Genomic DNA, 11,805 nt, shown 5'->3' with positions numbered 1-11,805 from the left:
TTCCGCAATCAACACCAGATCATCTGCATACAACAACTCCCACGGTAAACCCTCCTTTACGTTCTGAGCCAGCACCTCCATCACAGCTACAAATAGTAGTGGACTTAGTACCGACCCCTGATGCACTCCCACCTTCACCTCAAACTCACCACTGTTCCCGTCCTTCGTCCTTACAGCTGTGCGTGCTCTTTTGTACATTGCATTCACTACTCTGATCAACCATTCCTCCACTCCTAACTTCCTCAATGCCCATGTCAATGGAATTCCTAGTCAATGTGTGGCTCTAAATGGAATTCTCTCATCTCCTCTTCCTATCCAGCCTAGAGTTCCTCAAGGCAGTGTTCTGGGCCCTGTCCTTTTTCTAGTATTCATTAATGATCTCTCCGACTCTCTGCAAAATCCACTCTTTCTTTTTGCTGATGACATTTTGGTGATGACATTCTTATGATGATTGCCAGTCTATATCTCAACCGTAAGATCGGCAGGCAGCAGCCTCTTCACTCTCTGCAGACCTGGATGAAATTACAAATTGATCAAACAAGTGGAACATGTTTTTCAATCCTGACAAATCTCACACTCTCACTATGTCTCTCCGAAAAGACTATCTGACAACCCTCCCATATACTTTCTCAACAATCCTCTTGAAGAAGTTCTGTCACCCAAGCTTTTTGGTCTCACCATTTGCCATGACCTTTCCTGGGAAAACCACATTTTCAAGCTCGTCTCCAAAGGCATTCGCCTACTGGGCGTTCTCTGTTTTGCGAAGTCCTTCCTTGGCACTACTGAGCTTCTCACCACATACAAAGCTTTCATCCACAGCTTCTGCATGGACATACTCTGCACACCAAGTTGCACATTGGTTGTCATGAAATTGTGTCTAGGTTCGAACCCAGGTGTCATGCGACTTTCGGCCGCTACGCGTTCGCTATAAAGATCTTGGCCATTACGCGCCGCGGACACTCCTGTGCCATATATTGTGTGTGCATGTCTAGATCGGTACGTAGAATTCCTTTGCCCAGCGCTTGCTTGTGCTTGAATGCTATACCCATTATTGATTCAGATGAATGCTGAGTACTGATATTATATTTGCTGATTTCTTCCCAGGTATCACTAGGGATTGATTTCGATTAAACTCATGATCTGAGACATTGTTGTATCCTTGATTATTACAACATTGGTGATGTACAAATCAGCATACCTGATGCAAGACATGAGGATGTGAGATGCTGTGTTCAACAGAAACAAGATAAGTCTAAATGATACATAGACAATCACCATGGAGCAAAACCTTCCACCTTTCAATGTGGTTCTTTTGTGCGAGTTCGGAAACCTGGACTTCACAAGAAAGGACAAACCAAGTTTACCCAACCCCTCAAAATCATTGAACAGAGACGTCCTGCTACCTACAGACTCTGATGGGAAAGTTTGGAATGCAATTCATATTGCACCTGTAATTCAGACCACAAATGGACTTGCGGCTGAAAGTTTGACAGGTTTTGAAGATTATGATGCACATAACCATGTCCAACAAATGCCTCCACAAGTCTTTGCCCCACGTGTTCGTCGTAGGACCAGACATCGTCAAGATCTTGAATGGACCAAGGACTTTGTCACATTACATGTTTACCTTCGATGACATGCTACTATGTTCTTTGTTTTTCACTAGGGCGTGCCCGTACTATATATATATCTAAAATTATATCCCCCCCCTCTATTTACATGAAATGGTTTGGTCCATTCGCAAAGCCAAAGCGAACGGCTTGCGAGTACGGTGACAATCCCCCCCCCCCCTCTATTTACATGAAATGGTTTGGTCCATTCGCAAAGCCAAAGCAAACGGCTTGCGAGTACGGTGACAATCCCCCCCCCTCTATTTACATGAAATGGTTTGGTCCATTCGCAAAGCCAAAGCGAACGGCTTGCGGAGTTTGGTAAATAAATCGCCATAGCTCGGTAACTACTTCTCCGATTAATATGAAACCTTGAAAAGGCACATCCTCAGGTCCCCAGCAATATACCTGGCAAGTTTCAAGTATATCGGACCCGTGGTTGTCGAGAAACAGCGGTCACAGACAAACACACAGACACACACACATACACACAGAGATTACTGGAATTATAGATAGACTAGGGCGTGCCCGTACATGGGTGCAAAAAAACATGCGTGCAAACAACAACAAAAAAAAACTTTGAAACCACGTGGCAGTAACGACCACAGAACCCCCCCCTCTATTTACATGAAATGGTTTGGTCCATTCGCAAAGCCAAAGCGAACGGCTTGCGAGTACGGTAGAACCCCCCCCCCCCCCTCTATTTACATGAAATGGTTTGGTCCATTCGCAAAGCCAAAGCGAACGGCTTGCGTTACTTTTACTAATAGCTCGGTAACTACTTCTCCGATTAATATGAAACCTTGAAAAGGCACATCCTCAGGTCCCCAGCAATATACCTGGCAAGTTTCAAGTATATCGGACCCGTGGTTGTCGAGAAACAGCGGTCACAGACAAACACACAGACACACACACAGACACACACACAGAGATTACTGGAATTATAGATAGATGAATGTGTGTTGTTACTTGATTAAACAGTAGTAATCATCTTCATCAAAAAGTGATATGTGGTATGGTGATTCAGTATATTTAGCATCAATTATATGCTTACTGTGTTCTTTGCTTTTTTTCATTATTAGTTGTTGCTATCTTCACGAAAAATGAATATGTGGTATTGGGAGTTACGTGACTATTAAAGAATGCATGATGGACCGGAAATGATGAGGCGGAACCGGGAGTGGCATAAGAGAATGCGTTGAGTGGAGATGGAAGAGAGATGCCATTAAACGGTTGGGCTGAAGAGCCTGTGTCTGCTGTCATTACTACACATCACCTTTACACTCAATGAACCTGCCCCAACTGTCCTTTTTAAACCATCCATATCTGTTGTTCACTCCCCCATCGAAATCCTACTTGTTCGATTTTTTGTTCATTTGTTTGCTTTTCTTACCTCCATCAATCAGCTCTTCCCTGAGCCCAGACCTCCATGAAATAAACTATTCAGACATATTTTCCATTATTTTAACATCCATTGTAGTTTGTGACAACAATATTCTGCAAATATATCTTTATATTTATAAAACTTTATTTTCATAATACTGCAAGCCAATGAGTAGACACGAAGAAAAAAATAAGAAAAATAAAATAAAAAGATGAGCAAACAATCATCGTCCAATAGTTTTATTATTCCGAGTTAAAAATCATAAACGTATTTACAAATGAAAAGGGACATAAAATATTGTATATAAAATATATGGATTGCAGTATAAATACTTACTTCCAAGCAATCAATTTTTTTGCAAGCATAATATAATACTGAGTGTTTTGAGGAGGTAAAATTCACCTTGTCCTGGTTACAACATTTGGTCACACATATGTATGGCTTTGTGGCATTAGTATCACCAAAAAAGAAAATCCACAATTCATCCTTTTAAAGCATGCACATCATCAAATTCATCCTTTTAAAGCATACACACCATTATCAACTTGATCCATTTCAATCACACATTACATCATCATATTCATCATTTTAGATCATTCACAACATTATCATATTCATCCTTTTAAAGCATACATTGCATAATCAAATGAATCCTTTTAAAGCATACATTGCATCATCAAATTAATCCTTTTAAAGCATACATTGCATCATCAAATTAATCCTTTTTAAAGCATACACATTATGAAATTCATCCTTTTAAAGCATACCCATCATCATAAAATTAATCTTTTTAAAGCATACACATCATCATCAAATTCATCCTTTTAGATCATACATTAAATCATCAAATCAATCCTTTTATATCATACATTACATCAACAAATTCATCCTTTCAGATCATACATTACATCAACAAATTCATCCTTTCAAATCATACATTACATCAACAAATTCATCCTTTCAGATCATACATTACATCAACAAATTCATCCTTTTAGATCATACATTACATCAACAAATTCATCCTTTCAGATCATACATTACATCAACAAATTCATCCTTTCAAATCATACATTACATCAACAAATTCATCCTTTCAGATCATACATTACATCAACAAATTCATCCTTTTAAATCATACATTACATCAACAAATTCATCCTTTCAAATCATACATTACATCAACAAATTCATCCTTTTAGATCATACATTACATCATCAAATTCATCCTTTTAGATCATACATTACATCAACAAATTCATCCTTTTAAATCATACATTACATCAACAAATTGATCCTTTTAAATCATACTTTACATCAACAAATTCATCCTTTTAGATTATACATTACATCATCAAATTCATCCTTTTAGATCATACCTTCTTTTAGAATATTCATTCATTTTCATTTCAACATTCATTCAACATTTCAACGTTCAACATTCATTTAATCAACAAATTCATCCTTTTCGATTATACATTACATCAACAAATTCATCCTTTTCGATTATACATTACATCAACAAATTCATCCTTTTCGATTATACATTACATCAACAAATTCATCCTTTTCGATTATACATTACATCAACAAATTCATCCTTTTCGATTATACATTACATCAACAAATTCATCCTTTTAAATCATACATTACATCAACAAATTCATCCTTTTCGATTATACATTACATCAACAAATTCATCCTTTTAAATCATACATTACATCAACAAATTCATCCTTTTAGATCATACATTACATCATCAAATTCATCCTTTTAGATCATACATTACATCAACAAATTCATCCTTTTAAATCATACATTACATCAACAAATTCATCCTTTTCGATTATACATTATATCAACAAATTCATCCTTTTAAATCATACATTACATCAACAAATTCATCCTTTTAAATCATACATTACATCAACAAATTCATCCTTTTAAATCATACATTACATCAACAAATTAATCCTTTTAGATCATACATTACATCATCAAATTCATCCTTTTAGATCATACATTACATCAACAAATTCATCCTTTTAAATCATACATTACATCAACAAATTAGTCCTTTTAAATCATACATTACATCAACAAATTCATCCTTTTAGATCATGTATTACCCTAATCCAGTCTCCACAGAAGTTTTGACTTTTAAAGGCAAGTCCAATACTTCTCTGATGTGTGTGTGCTTCAAATGACCTGAATCATTCATATGGTTGTTGGGACAAACGCGTATGACCTATACTTGTCTTGAGGGGTAATCCAAGTGTGGCCAACTGTTTTTGAGCGTGGTTGGCACACAGACATCTTTTTCTCCTGCTTCGCAAAGTCAAAATAGGACCTTTGGGTTTCCCAGGGGGAAATCTTGATGACCTCTAACATCAGCGTGATGTCTGAAATGATGACCTCAACCTGGTTGGATTTTTGAATGCTTAATGGCAGATTAATTGATCGATCGTGCAACTGTCAGAGGAAATGACGGAGCAAGAACATAAAACTCTCACCATCTCGGCATTTAAAACAAATGTACGTTAAAAGGTAGTTAAGGATGAGTTTACATCTGATATAACACACACACACACACACACACACACACACACACACACACACACACACACACACACACACTGCCACATCCATCATTGTGCAAACTTCCATCAACATCCCATATTAGAATTGAAACCGACACAACCTGACATGCGCATGGGATTGTTTAAACATCAGCCCAAGTTGAAGCAATTACTAAAGCAACCACATTTTATTCGTTAAAATAAGTAAATCCCATCATTGACCGCACAATGCAAAGCCAATAAGGGAGCAACACTTATGTTTTAGTCTTCCCCTTTTGAAGTCACTATGGCTTAGTTATCAGGGGTAATAAATAAAGTACACGCTCCTGCGACAATAATGAAAAATATAATCTTTGGGCATTCAGTTGATTGTCTTCAGAAAATTCACCGGTAAGTTCCCTTAGTTTCAAATGAGGAGAGAAACCTTTAGGGATTCTCGGTCTGCTTTAATATGAGTGTGTAAAACATTGCAGATCCGGTAGATCGACGTGCTTCTGGAGAGATCGAGTCTTTTAATGATAGGGTGATCAGGTGATCCCTCGATCCTAACCTCTGAGGTTCGTACACTACGGGAGTGACCTGTATAGTGTTAGTCGTCCAGAACCACGCCATGCATAGACTTCCCGCATTACCAACACCACTTGCAAGGGGTCCATCCACTCATTGGAAAAGTAGTGGAAGAACATACACTTCAACGTGAAGTTGTAGCAGCTGCAAATCTTTTGGAAAGAGAATGCGGCTAACTCAACAGATAACATTCATCCATTTGGGTTTGCACCTCCGTCTGTCTACTGTGTTTACTACTGCGCTGTCCACATCGTGCTGTTCAAAATTACTACCCCAATCCACTTACTCGCCCTCTAACTTTGTAACCTCATTCTACCTGGAGTACCCATTACATAATACTCCATATCAAAAGCGTATACAGATTGATCTGAATTTCTTCGCAGCTCAATATTGAATTGTGATCGAAGAAAACATAGTGTTATCACAAGATGGCATTGCATCCTGAATTGCACCATTTTATTGCAAATGCATCGTCCTGATTTGTATTCTTTGAAAGCTCCATATGGCTCAAACTTTGGTTTCGGGCAAATCTGCCTTCGTCTTCTTGAAAGAGTCTCTTATCCGTGCAATTTCCATTGCACACAAGTGCCCAAAAGCTTTGTTGTACCAGTCAGATGATCGCCCTCTGCAAAGAAACAGATGACGGGACATGTGGTTAGCCTTGAAAACATGTGTGATTCTAACTGACACACACACACACACACACACACACACACACACACACACACACACACACACACACACACACACACACACACACACACCAATTACTATGTAACCATTTGCTGATATGTAAACATTTAAAATACATGCTTTATCACTTCCCTTTAGGTGTTGGTTGGTGCCTTTGGCAATTTGAGGAATCTCTCTCTCCCACTGTGTGTGTGTGTGTGTCGTCATATTATGAGGTGTACATCTATCTCCTCTCTACATATCCCTCATTTCCTTTCTACTGGGTTAAAGGCTTATTGTAGGTGAATTTCTACATGTATACTCCTAAAAAAAATTAAGCAACAACAGTTTTGAACCTTGGAATGTTTTCACAGTCCATTCAAAAGTATCTGTATTGTGGTTGAGGAGCAGCACACATTGATCTGTGCATATGCAGCTTGCGTTAGGGGCGATCGAAAAGGAGGATGAACGGAGGTGTGAACGAAATGAAAATGGTGAGATGGATGTGTAATGTGACACTGAAGGATAGGAAGCCAAATGTGGAATTAAGAGATAGGTTAGGTATGGGGAGCATTCGTGAAGTTATGCGTAGGGGGTAGGTTGACTTGGATCGGATATGTGGAAAGGATGGGGGTGGGCACCTGTGTGAAGAGGTTTATAAATATGAATGTGAATGGAAGGAGATCTAGACGCCATCTGAGGAAAACATGGAATGAGTTGCTGAGAGATGATCTCTGTGTTAATGGACTAACAGGAGGGCTAGCAAAGGATCGTGCAGCCTGGAAAGCAGCCATGAGCTGAACCATGGCTTACACATGCAAGTATGGACACAGCCAGTAAAACGATGATGATGATGATGATGATTCCATGATCAAACATAATGCCAATGTTAGTCAAAGGTAAGTTTTTATGCAGAAAAACATGACTGTGTTAAATTAATATGCTAATTGGCAACAATGTCGGTTTATAAATGATCACAGATAAGTTTACATCGGCAAAAATGGCTGATAATATGCGACTACCAATGACCCCATACAAGCGCGTACACATCTTGTCGGCTCCAAAATCAGACGCCATTATTAGACATGCAGGGACAATTTCAGTTGATAAAGAGACTGTGGGCACACTTGGTGACGACAAATACATCTAAAAATGTCGAAAACGAGTTCAATTCGGTGAGGTCGAGAGATTGTGCAGGCCCAATACATGTGATTGATGTTGTCCTGAATTGCAATTCTGACTACATCTGCATCGTGTGAATGGGTGTTGTCATCCATAAAGATGAAGTTGAGTCTATGGGTCTATCACGTTGTCATTGCAGACAGGTCTGGTCTTTCTGTCTTCTACCGCCACCTTTTATGGTCTAGCACCCTCTGCTTTTTCCATGCCTCGTCTCCCCCTCCCCCCTGCCGGATTTCTGCAGGATGCACAGGGTCAACCATAAACCCCCTTCTGGTGAAACCCTCAAAATGCAGAATCGCTGTTCACTTTTTTCCCCACCAATGAAATCAACCTCAACACACTCTTCAATCTCATTCTTCCCTCCAGGTCTTCAAAACAGCTGCTCACCACCATCTCACCATCCAAAACCAACTTCCCCAATCCCTCATTCATACCCGGATCCCTTCTTTGTCCGTCTTCATCTATTTTGTCCCCTGGCTCTACTGTTGGCGTTTTCCCTTGTCTTCCTACTATTCCTTTTGCTATGTTGCATCCTAGCTACAATCCTTGACTTTGGATATTAAAATATATATATATACATATATATATATATATATATATATATATATATATATATATATATATATATATATATATATATATATATATATATATATAAATATCACATTGGTAGGGGAAATATATTGCAAATCAATTCTTGCTCTTGTTATTTTTTTGCTTTCTGCTGAGATGTATGAATTTTTTTTTCCACAATCTTCATCATTATAAATTGTACTTGATCTCTCCAACTGTCATATCCGTGGCATGTTGCATGCATTTGGCCAGCACCTGGTGTCAAGGCGACAGATGTGAGTTAAACGGGAGCGACCGGGTCCAGCGGGTTCCAGGAGGAAACGCGACGCAAGCACCATCCCCCGCACTTCACCTCCCGTGTCTGCTGGAACTTCTGAGTGTTCGACAGAAGTGGTGACAAGTACGCAGCACCCACGTGGCAGGTCAGTCCGCCATGACCTTGGTGTAAATATCATGGAAACAGAAAAAAAATAAAAATTAATTGCACGCTCCCAAATTCTTTCAAATGCAGGAATGAAGTATTTTGGATCAATTCTTACTCCAACATTCGAGAGAAAGCATTCGATAGGGTTCCACGTGAAGTAGTGACATGGGCATTGAGGAAGTTAGGAGTGGAGGAATGGTTGATTAGAGTAGTGATGGCAATGTACAAAAGAGCGTGCACAGCTGTAAGGACCAAGGACGGGAACAGTGGTGAGTTTGAGGTGAAGGTGGGAGTGCATCAGGGGTCGGTACTAGGTCCACTACTATTTGTAGCTGTGATGGAGGTGCTGGCTCGGAACGTAAAGGAGGGTTTACCGAGGGAGTTGTTGTATGCAGATGATCTGGTGTTGATTGCGGAAAGTATGGATGGACTGAAGGAGAAGATGAACAAGTGGAAGGAATGTATGGAGACAAAAGGTCTGAAGGTGAATATCGGAAACACGAAGGTGATGGCAAGTGGTAAAGCATGTGGTGAGGTGGAAAGAACTGGGAAGTGGCCGTGTGCTGTGTGCAGGAAGGGTGTCGGAGTGAATTCCATTCAATGTACAATGTGCACTGAGTGGGTTCATAAAAAATGTAGTGGTTTGAGAGGGTCATTAACCAGTGTGGCAGCTACATTCAAGTGTAAGGTGTGCACAGAGGGAGCTGCAGATGGAGGAAATGTTGAGTTGGATCTTGGAGACGGCGTGAAGCTGGAAGGTGTGAAAACATTTTGTTACCTAGGAGACATGCTGAATGGAGAAGGTGGATCAGACTCGGCAACGGTTGCTAGAGTGAGATGTGCATGGAAGATGTTTCGGGAACTGCGTGGCGTGCTGACGAGGAGGGGAGTGTCGTTGAAGCTGAAGGGGAAGGTGTATGCTGCATGTGTGAGAAGTGTTATGATTTATGGGAGCGAGACATGGGTAATGAACGTAGAGCAGCAACGAAGGCTGGAAAGGGTGGAAATGCGAATGGTTCGGTGGATGTGTGGAGTATCGTTGAGAGAGAGGAAGACAAATGATGAATTGCGAAAGATGATGGGAATAGAGCCTGTGATGGATGCTGTGAAGAGAAACAGTTTGAGATGGTTTGGTCATGTGTTGAGGAAGGATGAAAGTGACTGGTTGAGAAGAGTGATGGAAATTAATATCGAAGGAAGTAGAGGACGGGGAAGACCGAGAAAGACTTGGCTAAAGATGGTCGAAGAAGAAATGCGGGCAAGGGGGTTAACAAGGGGAGATGCAGAAAATAGGGCAAAATGGAGAAGATTGTCATGGGGACCTCAAGGCTAACCCCCGCTCTTGCCGGGAAAATGGCCTTAAAATGCCTGTTGTGTTGTTGTTGTCTTACTCCAACATTGCAACATCTATGTTTTTCTTTTTTCAAATAAAAATGTAACTCAAAGAAAAATATTTAATGCAAGACAAAAGTTTTCCGATATAAACTCCGAATTCCTCTTCATACCTCGTTTGCCTGAAAGCAAGGAAATTCTATTAACAATTACTTTTAAAATCGCAGAAATTCCCATTTAACTACCACACAAATTTGTGATAACTTGATTGTTTGTTTCCCCCATTCCCCTTTAAAACTAGAACAGCACTCTTCAACGTCGCGACGTCGACCGATATGCCTTCTCCCACATTACATCATCATCTTAAGATACTTCTACCAAGTTTGATTTAAATCCCTTCGGTTGTTCTCAAGTATCACGTTTTCACATGACATGACATCTGACCTTTGACCCTTGATGCTGAAATCGAATCAATTCATCTTTTCATCATAATATATACTTGTACTAGATTTGGTCAAAATCGTATCACTGGTTTTCTCGTTAGCGCAACACCAAAATCTTGACCTAGCGAGACCTTTGCTCTTTGAACTCTTCACCCCATAATGTCACAAAGTACAAAGTAGGCCAAGGGCACAAATCAAATATCAGGTGCACAACTTCAATACAGGTCCACTATTGTGATGCAAGAACATCTTGGAAGGCCAAGTGAACTGAGATTCCGCATTGGCAACATTTTGTGATGGCAAAAAATAAATTGATAAAAAATAAAAACAACGGGGTTTTTTATTTATTTTTCAGACCACCATTTGACCTTGCCTTTTAACCGTGGGGGGTATGATGTAAATTAAGCGTAAATGTGCCTTACTCTAGGATATCTAGAAGTCAATTTCTTTCTGATCAGACAAACCTTAGTCGAGTTATCGTGAAAAATGTTAACTATAATTAGGTCATGACCTTAAAAAACGAGATCAAGGTCAAACGATCAAACTCGTTGAGACACAAAGGTGAGTACCAGCTGACTAAAAACATTTATTTTCTTTCATCATTCCCTTGTTTGTATACGAGTGAGTGGAGACGTCTCAATATAGGAATTAGTTTTACTTTACCTTTCGTTTTCATTATCCTTGCATTCATTTTCATTAAATCCTTTACTTTTGGCATTTCAATTTATTGTATTGTGAATGTTGCTGTCTCGTATTTGTGTTTGTGGGTCGAGTAATAACCCCATGGCACCGTCCGATTAGATAAGGCTTCGGCCTTTCCCGCACGCGCGAAAACATAATTCCGCCAAGTTTCGAAATACGCCTCGGATTTAAAGCTCGTTTCAGTTATCCGTCATCGTGGATCTTAATCCCCGGCGACGCGACAGTATTCCTTGGGGTATAATAAACTCCGAGTGACCATTAAAACTGGGGTCACCAATTGTACAAACAAACCCGACAACGGGTATAAGCCTCTCCTCTATCCTATAAGGGAAGGCAT

The 11,805-nt window shown here is 39.7% G+C and overlaps 1 protein-coding gene across 4 annotated transcripts in view; it reads right to left on the bottom strand.

Annotated features, from left to right (window-relative positions):
* Window positions 1-3,217: 3,217 nt before the first annotated feature.
* Window positions 3,218-11,805, bottom strand: part of LOC137424734 (rho GTPase-activating protein 7-like) — a 313,201-nt gene continuing 304,613 nt past the window's right edge. For all 4 annotated transcript variants that reach the window (XM_078775875.1, XM_078775876.1, XM_078775877.1 and 1 more), the window contains 2 exons: window positions 8,823-9,005; window positions 3,218-6,765 (listed from right to left, as the gene is read on the bottom strand). In XM_078775875.1, coding sequence (XP_078632001.1) covers window positions 6,648-6,765; window positions 8,823-9,005 — 301 coding nt within the window. In that variant the 3' untranslated portion in view covers window positions 3,218-6,647. The remainder of the gene's footprint in view (window positions 6,766-8,822; window positions 9,006-11,805) is intronic.

Source organism: Myxine glutinosa, chromosome 4, assembly GCF_964187855.1.
Source record: "Myxine glutinosa chromosome 4, kmMyxGlut1.1, whole genome shotgun sequence".
Lineage (NCBI taxonomy): Eukaryota > Metazoa > Chordata > Myxini > Myxiniformes > Myxinidae > Myxine > Myxine glutinosa.
This window is presented reverse-complemented; position numbering and strand designations above follow the sequence as displayed.